We start from the raw sequence: 20,959 nt of genomic DNA, 5'->3' as shown, positions 1-20,959 counted from the left end.
ATTGAAACTAGGTCTTCATCAGGCAAAATTTAAAACACGAAAAGTTAAAATATCGTCACCTTGCTAAACTAATGGCCTAACTAACTTTTTAAAGTTTTTCAGTACAACAAAAAAATGTATTATAATAAAAATAACCCTGTCTGTCAGTTATGTAACATAAGAAATTCTATAAGTCACACTAGGGAGTTATAGGCCATTATACTAAAAGGGGAGGGAACAGTAAGATCCTTTTGAATTAGGAGATAGACGATTTTACCAGAGGTGGCCAGTGTCATGAAGAGCTGACTTCTGCTGGCAAAAAATGAGTTAGGCCATTAGTTTAGCAAGGTGAGGTGACTATATGGAGATAAGAGCTTTCTGCCCCGACAGCAACAATATTGCGCGAGGGCGTGCTTGGATTCGAACCGTGGGGAGAGACGCAAGGCAAGGGCACATCCCACTTCTGACACCAATGTAGCGTTTTGCGCACCGAGCTGGGGCCGGACCCTGGTCTCCCGCTCGGCAGACCGGCAGGTAACAGGCAACGCCAAGAGAGCTAGCTCGCTCGCCAGTGGAGGAAGTTATGGCCAGATATGGGGACGCTACGCTACAATATGTAGCTGCTTTCCTTCCTTTTAAACCTGTACAGGATGATGATGATAATAATAAACTACAGAATCAGTCCAGGGTTTCATGGCCCTTCAAGTGGCTGTGGAATTCATTAGGAATCCAATAATACAATGACAGGGCAGGTCTCACTATGCCAGACTGTCTCCTTCCATTGTTGATCCGTGACAAAGGCTCTACATGTATATGTTCAGCGGTGTCCCAAGGAAACCTTTTCTGGATCCGGGGCCCACTTGAAAAACCTCAAAACCGTTTGCCGGCCCACCCATCTTAAGTGGTCAGATGGGTGGGCCGCATGCATAATTCAGAGCATGTTTATTTGAATGATAATTTAATGATTGGATCAATGGGACTTGTAGTTTCTTAAGTCCTATACTTTTAGGCACTACTGGTTGCCGACAGCTAGGGTTGTTTCGACGTGTGATAAAAAGACTGAAGTCCAAACCGTGCGTAAAGTTCATATATAAATGCTTTTATTCTTATAGCTTTTGTGCCAATCACTCCAGCCTACAAATAATAAATACAGAAGCATAAACAGTTAAACGTACGGTGGCTAAATCAACAGCCCTCCTAAACACAGTAAAAAAACTGTTTGCCTCCTATCATTAACACCTGCCATTGATTACACACAGGGTTAAATACCCTGTAACCCTGGCAACCTTGGCCTTGACCAAGCCCTATGGCTCAAATGGCTCTTACAGGACTAGTATACTTTACTTTAACCACTTCTTAAACCCTGTACCGGTTCTTATTGAAACGGGCCTGAGTTGCAACTGTACTCCCGGGGGGTTCGAGTGGCTTACTGACTATGGTTCTACTGAATAGTTTCTATTCATCGGTATCACAATGAAAACACCATTTTCAAGGTTTTAAAAGAATGAAAATATCATGACTTTTCTTTTTACTGTGCAAGCATTTTTTTTAAATGATTAATGTTATGTTATCAATTGATTGATTGATTGACAGAACACTTAATTAACAAGACTATCATCAGTACAGGTACAGTCAAAGATTATGCTAAAAAGGATGACACGAAAAAAGCCCCAGGGGGCTTGTTTCCATTGTGGTCCTTTGTACTCAATTCATCAGTAATACAGTAGAAGGGGAGGGTGTCAGCCTGTCAGGGGATTCTACTAACAAGGAGTTCAGGGAGTTAAACTATATTCACTTGTATTTTGACAAGAGGGATTCTGACGACAATAAAGTTTGTCGTTTTTGGCCAACTATTTGGAGGGCCACTTGCAATATCCTCACGGCCAACCACAAGGCCCCGGGCCACAGGTTGGGAGTCGTGCCTCTTATCTTGGTGTGGACGCCGAGGTGAGCGTCTCTCTACAATAATAAAAGGAAAAAGGAACGGGGAGGGAGAGGAGAGGAGAGGAGAGGAGAGGAGAGGAGAGGAGAGGAGAGGAGAGGAGAGGAGAGGCAGCCATGCAGCCACTTCACATTCCTGCCTCTCCTCTCCTCTCATCTCGCTCTCCACCCATCCCCTCCCCTCCCCTCCCCTCCCCTCCCTCTACCACAGAACATTCTGCAGGATGTCCTGTTCTCTGGAGCAAGCAGGGACGCGGCTCTGACGTCAAACAGTCTACTAGGAACTCGCACACGCACACACACACACACACACACACACACACACACACACACACACACACACACACACACACACACACACACACACACACACACACACACACACACACACACACACACACACACAGAGATTTGTATTACTAGACATGTGAGGACAGCAATGTTTTAGGATGGCTATATCTTAATTATGCATGCCTTTTGTTTTGTCTTTTGTTGACAATTGTTGTTGCTGCTGTTACTATTGTTTTTGTTTTTTCTTAACCCTCGATCTAACAGACCCTAACTGTAACTCCAAACCCCCATTCCGTGACCCTAACTAACCCCTCATGCCTAAAATCATAACCCTGACCTCAAACCACCCGGAAATCTTTTTTTACTGTAACCTTATAGCTCTAAAAAAAATCTTTAAAAACATCTCTCCTCGAAAATGGTCCTCGCAAAAGGTCAACTTCTCAAGTTTTACTGTACTTGCGGGGACATCTGGCGCGCACGCACGCATGCACGCACGCACGCACACACACACACACACACACACATACCTCCTCTCTCTGCATATCCGCACATTCTTCCCACCCTTAGACGGCCTCTGTTGGCACAACGTCCCAGACAGCTCAGCCTTCAGGAATGTTACACCTCTCTCTCTCTCTCTCTCTCTCTCTCTCTCTCTCTCTCTCTCTCTCTCTCTGGAATTCCAGGGAGATAAATATGATCGTACTGTTCGTACGTATGTATGCGGCTGCTATGAAGCCACACCATGGGTCTTCGTTGTTTTTCAGGCCAATTAAGGACCCCTTATAGCTGAGAGAGAGATGAAGCAGGGACCCCCACTATATAATGGATTCATACTTTTCCGACCTATTTTAAGACCTATAAGTATTTTCAGACCTTTAACCACTTAAACCCTCAATACTTAGTAAACTTGACTAATGTTCCCCTCAGATCAGAATAGGGATGCTATAGGGTTCAAGTGGTTAGTGCAACAAAAAGTTCCAAATCACAAAAAAAATTGGCGGCCCCCCTGTAGTAACTCTGAGGACGCCCCTAGGGGTCCCAGACCACCTGTTGAAGATTTGGGCTACACAGTAAAATCCTGAACGTTGCTTCAACTCCGAGATTGAACAAATGTGACTGTACAGTGAAGAATGTGTGCAGAGCGCTGGTTCGGACTGTATGCGGACTATGGTTCGATGGTTCCATAGTTGGTGGGATTGGTTCACCTCATATGGAGTTAAAGGGTCTCCACGAGTTTAAGACTCTCTCTGGAGATTTGTTCTTGCATTTTCATTCGTCACATCAACCTGTAACCAAATAGCTAATGATCTGTGTTGAAATATGTTTACTACAAAGCAAAATTGTGATCTTGCACTTTGTAAGTTGCTCTGCAGCACGAGAGAATCTGTTTGAATGCCTTTAATTGCAAATTGAAGTTCAAATCCTATAAAAAATCTCCTGCATGTGCACCAAAAGAGCAAACGGCAACAATCTCAGCGGAGTGGAACGCATTTTAGGAAACAAGCTCATGGGCTGGAAAAAAGTCCTGAAATTCTTCCGGAATGCCCTAGAGCCTGTTCATAAATAAAGCATTTATTTAACAGGGCTATTTTGGGAGAATCCTTAAAAGGCTACAAAAATAACTGTCTAGCGCCACGTTATATGGAAAAGATCCATGCATTCTCCAATCTTTTGAGATGTCGTCAGTCAGTCAGTATCTTGTAACTTAAACAATGTGAGTATGATGCCTTGGGCTCATGAGCCATGTTTTGATGCAAGGGTGCGAGACCACCCAATGTGCAAGCTGGTACTTGGGTTTACCAGTGTTCATTTTGTTGATTAAAACTGTGTTTGAAAAATGTTTGTCGACTAGGCCACCTTCTTTCACTGACGATTTAAGAGACGAGGAAGCGCTGCATGGGTCCTTAATTATCAGAAACTGAAACAAGTGCTCTTTGGAGAGGGTTCAATTGTAGGTCAAAACATTTAAAGGGATAGTTCACCCCAAAAAAAGACTTGTTTTCTATCGATTAGACACCCCATGGAGACTTGAATTCATGGATATTCTTTTGTTTTTGTCACATTCCTTAAGCCAATAATTTGATGACCAGTGGACTGGTAGGCAACGGTTCACAAAGGAGACTCTTTGTGTCTCCTATACCGGAGCCGCTGCCTGTCATCAAAGTATTGGCTTTAAAGGAATACGACAAAAATAAAAAGATATCCATGAATTCATGTCTCCATACGGGGTGTGTAGGCCTAATTGATAGAAAAAGTCATCTTGGCGGTGAACTATCTCTTTAAGTTCCTTCCCTTTGTAGTAGGCTGACGTTCAAGTGAGGAGAATCAGGGGCCTTCATCAGGGTCCAATAGGGTCCATTGGACCCTGATGAAGGCCCCTGCGTTTTTAACTTTGCCAAGCCATGACAAAATAAAGGCTTTTTAAACTAAAAACTGCCTTGGATTCTTCTTAAGTTCACCAACTCTCTCAGCCTAGCCCTGGATGTCAGCCTACTACAAAGGGAAGGGACTTAAATGTTGTGACCTACAAAAACTAAGCTATGATGACTAAAACTATAACTAAATATATTGACAATTTTGTCAACAAATAGAAACTAGACTACAATGTTATGGAGGGAGTAGTGGAGATGAGATTCAGTAGCTTCTGGAAATTAACTTGCCTTAATTCTATTGAGCAGAACTATTAATAAGACAAGACATTTTATGCTTGGTTGCGCGCATGTGTTGCATTTCGGAAATAGCTGATCTACAAAGCTCACAACCTGTCACAGATGAGTTGTGAGCTTGTAGATTTTTTTGGCACACATCTAAGTATAAATCAGAAGTTGTGTTGCCACCGCGGCCCGCCAAAATATTTCAAATATCAACTATATATATTTATACATATACATTTATATTTCAATTAATACATACAATCCAAAAAAATGATATTATTTCAAAAGATTGAAAAGAATGTAAACAAAAAATAAATCACAACTTTTCATCAATAAAAGATTCAAACATGCTTCAATATATTTCATAAATAAAATTAATAAAAATCTAATCTTTTCCAAGAATAAAACAAAAAAGCTTTTAAGAAGTAGTGAAAATATCAGATCCACAAGCTCACAACATGGCACAGGCAACATTTATCTTTTGGGTCGTGAGCTAAAACGTTTAAGAACCATGTGTCTGCTCATTTCTTTGTCTCATCACTTTTTAATCTGGATCCCGAGTGAGTTCTCTATCATGATTGGATAAAGTTAGTATCCCGACCTGAACATGCATTGTCTGTTTATTAAAGAGATGGAGAGACATAGACCCAGCTGAACAAACACTCTATATTATAGCAATGATTACTATGAGAATATAGAGCTATTTAACACTTATTTTAACCAAAGAAAATCACTCACCCTACCTTTAATATAAGTTATAAATCAACTGATGTAGTATTAGCTGTAATCCATCAAGCTGCAGCTGCAGTGAGGAACACGTAATATGCAAAGTAATTGTTTGTCCTTAGCCTTTCTGAACTCACAAATAAAATGTAATCAGAAGCATGGCGATTCCACTGGGGAGAAATGATACAACGTTGCCATCGTGTGGCTAAATCTCGAAACTACTAATGCATGTGCAATATTACAGCTTACAGGCAGGCATCATCCATCCATCCCGTTGTGGAAAGAAAAGGTTTGACTGTGTTTGATTGGACAACATTAATGAACTGTCACATGCGTTTTTATTTCTATTTTTATTATTATTAATAAAAACGATCAAGCTAAGCGATCATTTGCATAGCATTCTGTTCATTTTAAATGTCATAGATAGAACACACCACCGTGCCATTCATAAAAAACAACCTGCACAACGTCCATTCTAACATCATCGGCTGCTCACGTGGTGCGTCCAGTGGGCGTGTCTTATCGCACCGTGTGGGTTTCATTCATAACTACGAGCCGCTGTTTGAACTGAAGACCCAAATTAAACTATGCAGAGTGCAGACCGGAGCTGCTGTTGCTGGCGTGCGCGCGTCGGTGTGAGTGTGTGTGTATGTGGTGTGTGTACCGTTCCAGACAGAACCTGTTTGTTGTCCATCTGGTGAGTCTGTTTGCCTATCAATTCAATGGAATCTACAGGCAGTGATGCATGTTATCATTTGATTATGTAAGGTATAATGAATAAGATGCCATATGATGCACATCGCATCATGCATGTACAATTATACTGTGTCTCTATGTGATTAAGGCAACACTGTAGCCTGCCTATACTGTGTGTCTATGTGATGATGGCAACAACCCCAAGTTGGACTGATGGAATGAGTCATAACAAGAGCTGCACGCACGCACGCACGCACGCACGCACGCACGCACACACACACACACACACACACACACACACACACACACACACACACACACACACACACACACACACACACACACACACACACACACACACACACACACACACACACACACACGGTAACACCTGAGACATGTCAACACGCCGCTGCCGCCGCGGCGCTGCATGCATGCTGCTGCTGTTGTGATATATCGATCATGTATCATTATAGATTGATTGATTGATTAATAGTGGGTTTGTTTGGTGTTTTGTCGACTCTATAGGCACAGGAATGTGGGACAGTCCTCCTGCCGCTAAGCGGTTCATCGGTGGAAGGATGCTGTTGAGCAGCTGCCTGCTCCTCCAGTGATGCTGTAGGGCAGCCTATACCAGAGCATCAGCATCCATTCACACACACTGAAGTGTATCAGCAAGAACAGCGATACAACAGTAAGGAACCCAACCTTCATTCATTCATTCATTCATTCATAGTCACGCAGCACTGGAGCAGCTGGGCTGTTTATTTATGTATTTATTCCCCTAATGTGATTGATCTAAATTAACGTTATAGTCCGCCGCGCAAATTGGACAATGAAGTATAGATGAAACTAAATAATTGTGTTTTTGTTTTTTTGGGGGGATCATCATATCAAAGCTCTTGTTATCATATCAACACTGTTGTTTTAAACGTGCTCTATAAATAAAGTGGAATGGATTGATTGGATTGTTGAATGTTGATGGGATGGGACTGGAGTTGTCTTTGTGCGGGATGAATGAATGAACGTCTCAACCTGCGTGACGCGCAGCCAGATGCGATAGAGTCCCACTAACGCAAGCCACGCCCCCTTGTTTTCTTTTTTTGTCATCATTCAGGATCTGGCTGCTCTGGCCTGCAAATGTCAGTGATTCATTCTCAACCTTTTTAATTTCAAGGCTCCCCAAATCAAATCAAATCAAATCAAATCACGTTTATTTATAGAGCACATTTAAAAAACAACTTTCGTTGTACCAAAGTGCTATACAGGTATTTCAGCAGCACAATTCATTTCATCAACAATATACATCAAAACAACAATAATACAAACAATAATAAAATTAATAATAAAACCAGAAAGCATAGTAATTTAAAAAAGAGCATGCACAGCATGCTCTTTTTGATATAGCCCCCCAAAAAAAGAGAGAAAAAAAGTGCGGGACCCCAATTTACACAGTAAAATACTTGTTGATTGATTGATTGATTGATTGATTGATTGATTGATTGATCGAATACTTAACATTTTGCAAAACGTACAGTGGTATGATTATACAATGACGCTAAAAGGATAACACAAAAAGCCCTCAAGGCTTGTTTCCATTGTGGCCCTATATATGTGTATTAAATTCATCAAGACATTTAAATACATACAATAACATACAAGAAATCCTCAACGCTGGAGCAATACAAGTAATTTAACTCTGAGAGTGTACAAATGGAACCAAATTTGGTTCCATTTGTACACTCTCAGAGTTACAGACCCGGCTAAGGGTCCATTTGGAACCTGGTGATACCCAGACCCGACTATTGAGAAACAGTGCTGTCATCGCCTGAAGACATTATTTTAGTCAACTAATATAGATTGGGGATGCAAAATGGCCTGATGCAAATGAAACTGGGGCTCCTTGAAATGAAACAGGTTGAGAGTAACTGAACTAATGGATTACATTAGTTCAGTTACTCTCAACCTGTTTCATTTCAAGGAGCCCCAGTTTCATTTGCATCAGGCCATTTTGCATCCCCAATCTACATCCTCCTAACTCAGTGGTTCTCAAACTTTTTCATGTCAAGGACCCCCAAATTGACACTTATTAGATCGCGGACCCCCATTTGAAAAGATATGCCAGGGACCTTCATAAGAGAAGATTTTTTACGGCTCTAGCAGTGATTCTCAACCATTTTAATTTCAAGGACCCCCAGTTTGACATGCATTAGGGCTACAGACCCCCATTTAATGGCATTTCTATCACTTGGACCGCAATTTATATTGTAAAATCTATGTCAATTTAACTCTGAGAGTGTACAAATGGAACCAAATGGACCCGTTAGGGTTCCATTTGTACACTCTCAGAGTTACAGACCCATAAGGGTCCATTTGGTGCCTAATCTATCATTTAGCTGGGGACCCTTGAGTATAAGGACAACAGTATTGGCATCAAAATGTACTTAAAGTACCAACAGTAAAAGTACTAAAATGTTTGAAAATAGCAGATCTACAAGCTCACAATGCGTCGCAACGCGTTGTGAGCTTGTAGATCGGCTATTTTCAAATAGCCCAGGTATAAAATAGGGCTAAATGTGTGTTTCATAATATCATAATTTATATCTGAAAAGTAACTAGTACCTAAAGTTCTCAAATAATTGTAGTGGAGTAAAAGTACAATATTTGCCTCTGAGATGTAGTGGAGTAGAAGTAAAAGTATTGGAAATTGGAAATACTCAAGTAAAGTACAAATACCTCAAAATTGTACTTAAGTAAATGTACTTAGTTACTTTCCACCACTGTCCACATGTAACACTTGTACCCCCTCAAAGGTACACAGACTGATTCAAATTCTCCAAACTGAGGAGGTTTGTCGTACAAAACCAAACAAACTGTTATATGGTAGGTGTTTCATTCAGCTGAATCACTCCTGTCTGTACACTGTCAACGAGCTGAGAGACCCAGGGGACTGTATGACACTGAGGCAGAGTCACATGACATGTTCTGAAGTGTATCTCTCACACACACACACACACACACACACACACACACACACACACACACACACACACACACACACACACACACACACACACACACACACACACACACACACACACACACACACACACACACACACACACACACACACACACACACACACACACACACACACACACACAGAGGGAGAATATAGCTACACACGTGCATTTGCACAAGACTATACTGCGTGGCCGGAAGATATGTGAGTCATAACTGAAACAGAAGCATAAGGCAAGAGAGAGACAGGATATTATATGAGTAGATAGAAAGCATGACGTCCTTAATAAGCAGATGACAGTCGTACTTAGTGATATCGTAAAATACTCTGGCCTGCAGCGGCTTGTTTCGAGTGGAGGATGCGTCACTGACATCAGTGACGCATGTCGATATGCTTACACGACTTTAAGAGCGATTGAAGCTGATCTGTAACTCTAAGTATCGTTGCTGTTGGGTGGAAACAATTTGCATGTCCGAAACGGGTTCTTTTCAGGAAGTTTTTGTCGGAAAATAAATCTGAAAATACACATTAAAGGGATAGTTCACCCAAAAAAATACTTTTGTCACCCCATGGAGACTTGAATTCATAGATATTTCTTTGTTTTTGTCACTTTCCATAGCCAATAATTTGATGACCAGCGGGCCGGTAGGCAGCGGGTTCCAGTAGGAGACACAAATGAGACTCTTTGTGTCTCCTTCCGGAACCGCTGCCGGTCATCAAATTATTGGTTTAGGAATGCGACAAAAACAAAAAAATATCCATGAATTCAAGTCTCCATGGGGTGACTAATCGTTAGAAAAAAAGTCATTTTGGGGTGAACTATCCCTTTAAGACGAATCCAACAGGTTAATAGAAAAGATAATGTGTAAACAAACCAACAATAAACATTAATTGACACAACACTGTCCGATGATAGTGCTGTAAAACAAGTCTATGAAGGTATCTGTGAAATCTATCAAAAAGTTTAATCTGCAACACAATTTGATATATGTAGTGGGGGTCCTTTGCCTTAAAAAATAAACGTTGAAGACTCATGCTTTAACTGGTTGAGCCCAGATTGCTCTCAGGCCCATATATTATTAAATCCTTCAGACCGTGACTGGTCCAGAAAGAAATAATAAAATTAAAAAGCCCTGCTAAAAATAGTCCCACTAATTATTCAGTGTGCTAATCAACCAGAAGGAAAAGGTCAGTCCAGGATACTGCACCTGTCAGCAAGGTGTGTTCAAAGGACCTTCAATCAAAGGATTAATTCCCTCTCTTGAAGGAGTATTTTTGAACATTCAGGGTGTGTGTGTGTGTGTGTGTGTGTGTGTGTGCGTGTGCGTGTGCGCGCGCGCGTGCGTGCGTGCGTGCTGTCGAGTGGAAACCTTACAGTATATGTCCAAAACCGCACCTTTAATTATTAAAACTATTTAGCCGATCTACAAGCTCACAACGCGTCGTGTGGTGACACTTTGTGGGCTTGTAGATCGGCTAGTGGGGGCAAGTGCTCAGGGACACACCTCGGACCTACAGTAGGACCTTTTGGCGGTGCCTCGATGGCGTCGTAATGGCTGATTTTACACTTGGTTGCATGCTGAAAATAGCAGATCTACAACCTCACAACGCGTCGCAGTCCGACGCATTGTGAGCTTGTAGATCTGCTATTTTCAGAGATCTACAAGCTCACCCGAGCACAACCAAACATAAAATGACTTGTTGTCTTTTAGTTCTACTGGATCTCTCCTCACTAGTCCTTCCCTCACATTTTAGTCTAGTTTTTATTTGTTGACGAAATTGTCAGTATATTTAGTCTTAGTTTTAGTCATCATAGCTTAGTTTTTATTTCCTTTTCGGTAGTCGATGCACATTTTTTGTCACGGTGTTAGTCGCCGAAATCAACACTGTATGTGTGGAAATCAAATCACTAAACGAGAACAGAACAAGGATTTGATGCATTCCCATGTTGCTGTGCGTGTGTCTGTGTGTGTGTCTGCATGTTGCTGTGCGTGTGTCTGTCTGTGTGTGTATCTGTGCATGTTGCTGTGCATGTTGCTGTGCATGTGGCTGTGCATGTGGCTGTGCGTGTGTCTGTGTGTGTGTCTGTGCATGTGTCTGTGCGTGTGTCTGTGCATGTGTCTGTGCGTGTGTCTGTGCACGTGGCTGTGCTGTGTCTGTGCTCGTCTGCGATGGCTCTCATAGGCTGGAGTGTCTCTCTTGCACGTGGTGGAAGTGCGTGTGAAGGATGTACATGATAATTACAGTGAGACGACAGCGTCATCGTGTTACTTTATATGAGACGTTACATAAAAACAGGTCGACTCGCACATGGCGAGGGAATGTGAGCTGTATGATTATATGTGGCACATGATGGGTAAAGGATGCAAACACAGACAGACGCGCAGGGTCCTCCTGGTGTAAGATAAGACTTTGCTCTGGAGATTACTCTGTAGTATACTGTACTCTGTGGCAAGAGATTGGACCTGTCTCACCTCTCCCCCTCCCTCCACAGGACCTGTCTCTCTCTCACCTGGACCATGAGCAATGACTTGCCTGTCCTGACAAGCCTGTCTGACAACTCCACTGTGAGTACAAATACATGTTTATTTATGTCTCCATTCGCCATGCCTCAACTTTTGATATCCCCCCTGTAATTATTTTTTAAATTACTATTATTATTATTATTATTACCCTTATTATTATTATTATTATTTATTTTTTTAAGCAGCACTATGTACCTTTTCTCTTCTACCCCAGATTTCGTTTTCCTGCACAAGTGCTGACATTTTTACAATTGAGCTAATAGAGCCAGCCTGCTCGCCCAGGGGATACGTTGAATCTTGACCATCAGGTCAAAATTTGTGTCAGATCCTGTGTCTAGGTTAGACATGACTTTTGACACGATCTAAATGTCTCATGCTTGTAGATCGGCTATTTTCGCATGGCCGAAATGTACTGTATGTATAGGGCTGAAGTGGTGTACATGTATGTTTTTTTTAAATAATAATCAAAATCTACAAAGTAACTAGTAACTAAAGTTTCCAAATAATTGTAGTGGAGTAAATGTATAATACTTGCCTCTGAGTTGTAGTGGAGTCGAAGTAAAAGCACCGAAAATTGGTAATACTCCAGTAGAGTTAAAACACCTCAAAATTGTACTGAAGTACAGCACTTGAGTAAATGTACTTAGTTACTTTACACCACTGTCAGCGGGTAATTTAATGTCCCCCACCCCCACCCTGCCCTAAAAACACATGCTGTCCACACCCTCACACATCAGATAGGCTCCTGTCAAGTCGTCTCGTTGGCCGTTCATCACAACTTCACATCGCTTGGCGAAAACCCCAACGCCTCTATTTTCTCCGCAGCACTTTTACAAATCAAAATCAGTCTGGTCCCGTGCCAAAGGAAGGCACCGTGGAGCTGTCGTGTCACCGAAGTGTCCTGGTGAAATATGTGTCTGTTCCTGAGAAATATGGGAACAGAGCTTTGATGTGTGTAGGTCCTTGGTTCTCAAAGTGGGGTCCGGGGACCCCCAGGGGTCCTTGGTTGGAGGGATACCAGGGAGTCCCCAGCAAAATTAGTTAATATAGTGTCTCCATCAGTTTAAGCACTTTAACCATATTTTATAGTTTGGCTATTCAAAAATAGCAGATATACAAGCTCATAGTGCGGCACGAGATCAGGCTGTAAACTACAGCCTGATCAATGCCAGGTGTTTGATTCTGATGGCCAACCCCCTTTTAGAAGGTCCTAGACCACCAATTACTGAACACCCAAATCTTTGTCAAAAAGAAAATAATAATAATAATCACAAAATAAATAACAATCTTGAAATCAACATCTTAGATTTGATTAAAAAAATCTATTGGAGTATTTGCTTGTAGGACAGTAGAATAGGGCTCTCTCTCTCTCTCTCGCTGTGTGTGTGTGTGTGTGTGTGTGTGTGTGTGTGTGTGCGTGCGTGCGTGCGTGCGTGCGTCTCTCTCTCTCTACGCTGCTGCAGCTGATTGATAGTGTTGCTTTTACTGTTCAGCTGAGCTGGTAGAAACAGCACATTTCATCAAGCTACACATGCTCTGACACTGCTGCGTGTGTGTGTGTGTGTGTGTGTGTGTGTGTGTGTGTGTGTGTGTGTGTGTGTGTGTGTGTGTGTGTGTGTGTGTGTACACAGCACATTTTTACATTACTATTAGCATGGGAGGTGCTGCTGCTACTATCACCTGGTGCTGCGTGCACACACACACACGCACGCACGCACGCACGCACGCACGCACGCACGCACACGCAACGTTACTATAATAGTTTCAAGTTGTGTCGTACTATGGGCGGGCAGGCGAGGATTATACCTAAATATGGACCTGCTCCGGGGAGATGGATTATGTATGCAAATCAGCAACGGTTTCTGTTGTGTGTGGTGTCAGACCAGAGCTCGATCAGAGAGAGAGAGAGAGAGAGAGAGAGAGAGAGAGAGAGAGAGAGAGAGAGAGAGAGAGAGAGAGAGAGAGAGAGAGAGAGAGAGAGAGAGAGAGAGAGAGAGAGAGAGAGAGAGAGAGAGAGAGAGAGAGAGAGAGAGAGAGAGATGGGGAGATGTAGAGAGATGGAGGGAGGTAGAGAGAGAGAGAGTCAATGTTGTCGAATAAAACTGACAAAAAAAATGTGTTGACTACCTTTTTTCACTGACGAAAACTAAATAAAAACAAAGTTATGATGACTAAAAACTATGACTAGATGTATTGACAATTTTGTCACAAAATAAAAAACAGACAAAAATGTTGGGGAGGGATCTAGTGGAGAAGAGATCCAGTAGAACTAAAAGAGAAGTCATTTTATGCTCGGCTGCACGTGGGTGTCCCCGAAAATAGCCGATCTACAACTGTAGGTTTAGTGGACTAAAATATGACTAAAGATTAAATGGAATTTTATTCAAAAGACTATGATTCCCTACTGTGTGCAATCAGACCACCTGCAGCCAAATGCTGCAGCCTGCATTATTGTCTCCGCCAGGCCGAAGGCATGGTGGAGAGTATGTTTTCGTTCCGTTTTTCGCTGTGTGTCCAAGCTAAAATTGGTCAAGCTTCCCGTAACACGTGACAATATGTTGAAAGGGTGTGCTTTGATTGGCTAGCGAGCCGCATGACGAAATACATACCTATAAATAGGTGAGTCACTTCGAAACATTGCATTGCATGTTTCGAAGTGACATCAGTGCCATCAGCCAAGCTAACATCTAATCAGGAGATATTAGCAGAAAAAGTTCCAATCTTGGAATAAATTCCTTACCAAAAATCCTGCTGCTGGCGGAGACTTGTGCTCCGAGGAGCACATTTTCTAGTCTATCTATCTATCTATCTAGCTCCTCAATCAATTCTGCTGAAAAAACAAACTCTGAAACCAATTAATAACGTGAACGTACTGAGAATATATGTTTTGCGAAGACGCATTGTGCGCCTGCAGATCAACTATATTCGGGTTGGTGGGGTCGGGGAGGGGGAAGCGAGAAAAAAGCAAGTTAGAGTTATTTTCTGCTTGACATGTTGCTTAGCTGTTTGTGTGCGTGTGCGTGTGCGCGCGTGTGTGTGAGATTGAAGTTGACAGTGTGACAGAGAACGCTGTGAGGTGTGGAACTAGCTCCACCAGTTAATTCACAGCAGACCAACAGTCAGCTGTTTATCTCCGTGCTGCTCTTTCTGCCACGAAGCTCCATTTGTTGGAATAATCTTCCTCTATCTCTCTTAGATCCCTTACGTCCTTCAGCTCACAATGTGTCACAATGCAACACATTGTGAGCTTGTGGACCAGCTATTTTTGCTATTTTCTTTAAGACCTGGAACGCAGCTGTGTCACTTTAGATCACTTTGGCTATTCAAAAATAGCAGATATACAAGCTCATAGCACGGCACCGAGTGCATTTTCTCAAATAATTGCGAACTGGCAATGTAGTAATAATTGTGACAGGCGTGTCTGTGGCGTGTCTGTCCACCTTGTATCATACTGTGTAGGCATATCTCCTTTATATGTCGTTGTTGCCGGGCAGAAACCTCACATCTCCCATTCTAACTTTTTGTGTTTTTCCGTAAAGTAATGCCCTACTAACTCGATCATAACTACAGCGTCACGCAAAAGCGTCAAAAGTAGCAGATCCATCCGTGAGACACTTTTGAATTAAACCCTGAAAAGTAACAGTTTAGGACGTGTGAGGTTTCCCCCCCGACAGAGACCACATCTCCTTAATATATTCAGTTACCAGTACAGTACAGTGTGGTCTTACTGTACTGGCCTTCAGTCAAGGTCAAGGCGGGCTGTGTGACGTGCCCCCCCCCCCCCTCCCAGTGCAACGTGCCCCCTCCCTCCCTCCCCCCCCCCCCCCCCCCCGTGCAGCGTGCGTTCTCCCCCCTCCCAGTGCAGCATGCGTCCCCACTCCCTCTCAGTGCAGTGTGCGTTCCGGAAAATAAAAAGAAAGAAAGAAAGAAAGAAAGAATAATGACATGCCCCACGGATATGGGACACCAGGCTGAACGTGGCTATGAATGAATGAATGAATGAATGACTGAATGAAAGCACTATGGTTCTATTAAGCATTCATTCAAGCATTGCAGTACATGCCATTTTCTGGATGTTGAAAATAACAGCGTTGCTCCCTCTTAGTGGAAGCTGGCTGTGTGTGTGTATGTGTGTGCGTGCGTGCGCGGATTGCTATACGAGCATCATTCCTCCTCCTCCTCACGACATCATTTCCATCTCTCTCCCGTGGAGCCCTCGTCTCTCCCTCACAGAGAGGAGCTTGGAAATAGAATTAACCCATTAAATCCTAACATTTTGGAAAAAAATATATATTTTTTTTTTCACGATTTAAAAAAAAAATAGCTTGCATATCTGCTATTATGAATAGCCAAATAAATCTAAAGTGACACAGATGCGTTCCAGGTCTTAATGGGTTAAGGGTCTCATCATCATTGACGTTTCAATTAGAGTCCCGAGGCTCACTTAGCCCACACAGAGTAATAAGAAATGCCCTGTTATTTTAATGCTCCGCCGTACCACGGTGTGTGTGTGTGTGTGTGTGTGTGTGTGTGAGTGTGTGTGTGTGTGTGGCGTTCCCCCGAGAATAGCCAATCTATAAGCTGGCAATACGTTGTGAGACTATAGATCGGCTATTTTCGGCACACTATATATAGGCTGTTGTATGTAGTGATGAGCGGGTCGGGTTTTTTCATGACCTGCCCCGCCCCGCCCCGCGACGGAACCCAACCCGCCTCAACCCGCCCCGCGAACCCATATATAAATCTATGGCTCAACCCGCCCCGCGACCCGCGATTTTTTTTTAATTCTGTAAAATCATGGTTAGAAAATAATCCCCAAGTGTATTCAAACTGTTTTATTGTTATTATTCTTATTCTTATTAGGAATAAAGACAAAACAAGAGCATGTGATAATTTTTTTTTTGTTGCGTGTGTGAGCGGCTGACCCGCTCACCCACAGCCCGCATAATTGCCTCTGAAATTCTGACTCGACCCACCCGCGGGTCCCGCGGGTTACGGGTCGACCCGCTCATCACTAGTATACGTACGACAGAGTGTAAACTAGGCATTAATCACAATGACCAGAGAGTGAGTGAGTGAGTGAGTAATCTCTCAAGAACAGATTCTGCCCTGCGGTGGAATCTGTCGGAGGGGTTCGTCATAACGTGTGCGCATTGGCTACAAGTGGGCGTGCCTTCAGATCAGGAAGCGGGCCGCGCTTTACCCAATCAAATGTAGTGGGCGGGATTCACGTGTCCATCCACCCTTCCCCCCTCGAAACTAGCCGAAACTAATTTAACAATAGCGTCCTCGGAGCGGACAAAACCACGGAAAGATATTCACATTTTAACTTACTCTTTCATCATAGAAACAAGTGGGCTTATAACCAAAACCATCCATGTTCTCTGGGAGAAGTGGTGTTAGTGTTCCGTGTAGAAATATTGTTAGTGGGAATGAAAACGTAGTCGCACCAACCGGAAGTGATGCGCTGAAGGCAGACATGAAACCGGAGTTTCCCTGCGCACTGGTCTTCCATTTTCCTCCCGCCAGACCCCACAGACAATATCAGAAAACAGAGGTCACTGTTTTTCATTTTCTGTGGGGTCTGGCTACGTGAGACTAGTGAGTGAGTGAGTGAGTGAGTGAGTGAGTGAGTGAGTGAGTGAGTGAGTGAGTGAGTGAGTGAGTGAGTGAGTGACAGTCTGTCTGTCTGTCTGTCTGTCTGTCTGTCTGTTGTTTTTAGCCTAGGACATACCCACAACTTGACAAATTGGGATGCCCAAAAAGGCTGGCAAAGTACTGTGCTGTTTGTGCTTTAATTGGCAGCTGCCACATATGGCGGAGACACTGTTACTTATATGCCCATAGAGTACTGAGTGAAATGCTTATTGTATCATGAAGACATATGCCATGATCTTGCGAATGTAACCTTAACTGTACCTTTCATATCTTTGTCTTGGTATGCTCTCCTTCATGTGGACACAAATACATGTGTGTGTGTGTGTGTGTGTGTGTGTGTGTGTGTGTGTGTGTGTGTGTGTGTGTGTGTGTGTGTGTGTGTGTGTGTGTGTGTGCGTGCGCACGCGTGACTCACTGAGAAGAAAAGGAGGATGCTTAGAGCTTCATTCCGTGTTCATTCTACTCCTGTAGCTAAACATTGTTCCAGTGCTGTGCTCAATGTGCTGACAGTGTTGTGACAGCATGCTGGCCTGTCTCACCGCTACTAGAACTCAAAGACAGAAGAATCATTTGTTCAGGAAGACTAATGCAATGGAACACTGCCTCCCACCAACAACCAATAATATGATGCTATTAGGTCTCCGGGGGGCCTTAACCTCTGCTAACATTGATTGATTGATTGATTGATTGATTGAACAGACTGCAAGCATTGGATATTAATAATGATTTAGTACAGCTCAATGCACACTAAAGAGTCTAAATGAACGAGGGAAAATGAACGTTCCCTCATACAGTCTCCTCCCTGGCTTTCCTACTGACTGGCTGAAGAAACAATATAATTATTCTGATTGCCAATTTGATGGCAATGACTTTTATACAGTTTGAAAGCCTGTTTATTTCTCTTTTAAATGGAGCCCCATTTGTAAGGAACATAGATTTGTGTAGAAGACTGCTTAGGTAACAACATTGTAGAGCTCAAGACCCTGATGCTAGATAGGAGAGAGTGGGGGGCAGCGATTCAGGAGTCCTGAGTTGGTGTTGGCTAGACCATTGGTTCTCAAAGTGGGGTACAGGGACCCCCAGGGGTACTTGAGGCGGTTCCAGGGGGTCCCCAGCTAAATGATGGATAGGAACCAAATGGACCCTTATGGTTCTGTAACTCTGAGAGTGTACAAATAGAACCAAACGGGTCCATTTGGTTCCATTTGTACACTCTCAGAGTTAGATTAACATTGATTTTATAATATAAATTCGAGACATACATGCCATTAAATGGGGGTCCGTAGCCTAATGCATGTCAAACTGGGGGTCCTTGACATTAAAATGGTTGAGAATCACTGCTACAAAGCCGTATAAACCTTCTCTTATGGGGGTCCCTGGCATATCTTTTCGAATGGGGGTCCGTGGGCTAATAAGTGTCAATTTGGGGGTCCTTGACATGAAAAAGTTTGAGAACCACTGGGCTAGACCGCACTCTGGCATCGCATCGTATATACCGTCTGAGCTACACGAACACTATAGTCACTGAATAACTTGCCCAGTAACTGCTTGGCCAAATTATTCATGACATAGCCTAATATGTACCTGCACACGATATCATCACAATACAGAAACCTTTACCTTGACTCTGGGGGGGGGGTGGTGTTTTCTCTTCCAGGAGGTGCCTGTGTCGGCGGGCCGGGTGGAGAACTATGTCCTCCTGCTGGTGGTGCTGTGTGTGTTCGCCGGGGGAACGCTGGTCCTCCTCTCCCTGCTCCTCCTCTTCTGTCATCGCTGCTGCCTGGCGGGACGGCGGTACTCCAGGTAAACAGGAGGAGGAGGTGACAGGAGAGACCCTCAAGGGCCTGTCTGCCACCATCATGAAATTGTCAAACAAATAATTCCGATTAACCATTTAATTGTGTTTTTGGCAGTGAATTTTGGACCATTATAACTAAGCCTAACCCTAACTATAACCTTACAAAAACTATGCCTAAACCTAACCTCACACTAATTCAACATTTTGTCTGACTATATAAATGTCAGAAAAGAGCACAAAAAGAGAACATCAGGTACGGCACATATTATGTACTGTCATTATCATTACCTGTGCTGCTGAACCTCGGACTCTCCTTTCCTTTGTGGACAGAGCGAGCGATGACCCCGAGAAGTCGATGAACACCACCTATGTGGAGGACTCTCTGCCCACGCAAGGTGAGCCAGGCTGCACGACCTGCCACGTTCTGTCCTCAAAATGTCTTTCCACGCTTTCCCATTCTCAAGGTTATTGCGGTCACAACGGTAGCTCCTTTACACTCAATATTACAATGAAGTGACAATAAAGTGAAAGTCATTGGCTTCTTTGTTTGTGTTTTCTCTGCTGGGGTTGAGTTCTGTGTCCACCACTGGTGTGTAAATATAATATACATGTTTGAAGACGTGGCGGAATGAAAAGTACTGTCTTCACACTTTTTGAGCATAAAATGAGGACGTATCTTCATTAGATTTATTTTTATAGTCCCTAAAGGTCTAATTTTAATTACTTCCTGAAAACGCAAATGTACTGCGTGATAGACCCTTATGAATATAAGCAAATCTTGATTTCATTCACCTGTTCAGTGCAGTGCAGCGACGAGACCTCCTCTATCCCATTGCTCGAGGGGCCGGTACCGTCTGATTGGTTGAAAAACACCACACCTCTGTTTCTGATCTAGGCTTAGCAGAAAAGTTAGCAATAAAGCCATTTCATGGCGTTCCTTAAAGGTTTCCTCTCTCCTGCAGATATCACCATCCGCCTGGACGAGTCGGACGCTCTCTCAGCGTCCAGCTGTCACGATGGCGAGACGGAGAGGTTCCTCTCCACCAGCTCCACTGGCCGCCGCGTCTCCTTCAACGAGTCGGCGCTCTACGAACAGGAGAGGCGAGAGAGCGAGAGCAAAGGCCGCAGGTATCCTACCTCTGTGTGGTGAGGGACAGGCTGGCAGGCAGCAGGGTTCATTTTGACATCAAATATTTCTTTTCTTTCCTTTTCTATCAACTTCTGAATAAAATTACATTTATTTTTAGTCATATTTTAGTGATCTGAAATGTTTCAGTTTTAGTCTAGCTTTAGTTGACTAAATAACATAAGATTTTAGTCAACTAAAAAGTATTTTGGCGGGCCGTTATGGCGTCGTAATACCTGATTTATTCTTAGCTGTGTGCTGAAAATAGCCGATATACAAGGTCGGCTATGTAGATCGGCTATTTTCGGGTAGTTTGGCACGGTAACTCGCTCGCTTGGTGGTGCCTCTCGTGGCTCAAGTTCGCTTCAGACTGCGTGCCTCCGACGCGGTCCAAAACTATACTTTATACAAAAGACGTCGGTAAGCCAGTATCTCACCAATCAATATTAAACGTAGTCTGATTAAACGTGGGTATAGGTCAGTATCTCACCTACTTAGACCAATCAATAGTCTGATTAAACGTGGGTAGGTCAGTATCTCACC

At 43.2% G+C, this 20,959-nt stretch overlaps 1 protein-coding gene and 1 long non-coding RNA gene across 2 annotated transcripts in view; one reads left to right on the top strand and one right to left on the bottom strand.

Annotated features, from left to right (window-relative positions):
* LOC311045741 overlaps positions 1 to 20,959 on the bottom strand; it is a 252,200-nt gene that overhangs the window by 44,105 nt on the left and 187,136 nt on the right. The window lies entirely within an intron of this gene.
* Positions 6,179 to 20,959, top strand: part of LOC311045974 (voltage-dependent calcium channel beta subunit-associated regulatory protein-like) — a gene marked incomplete at its 3' end in the record, with an annotated part of 31,254 nt that continues 16,473 nt past the window's right edge. The window contains exons 1-6 of the mRNA XM_084058045.1: positions 6,179 to 6,288; positions 6,816 to 6,981; positions 11,804 to 11,876; positions 19,150 to 19,295; positions 19,621 to 19,685; positions 20,253 to 20,418. Of these exons, the coding sequence (XP_083914171.1) occupies positions 11,829 to 11,876; positions 19,150 to 19,295; positions 19,621 to 19,685; positions 20,253 to 20,418 (425 nt within the window). The 5' untranslated portion in view covers positions 6,179 to 6,288; positions 6,816 to 6,981; positions 11,804 to 11,828. The remainder of the gene's footprint in view (positions 6,289 to 6,815; positions 6,982 to 11,803; positions 11,877 to 19,149; positions 19,296 to 19,620; positions 19,686 to 20,252; positions 20,419 to 20,959) is intronic.

This window comes from Gymnoscopelus microlampas, assembly GCF_963454915.1.
Source record: "Gymnoscopelus microlampas genome assembly, chromosome: 5".
NCBI classification, from domain to species: domain Eukaryota; kingdom Metazoa; phylum Chordata; class Actinopteri; order Myctophiformes; family Myctophidae; genus Gymnoscopelus; species Gymnoscopelus microlampas.
This window is presented reverse-complemented; position numbering and strand designations above follow the sequence as displayed.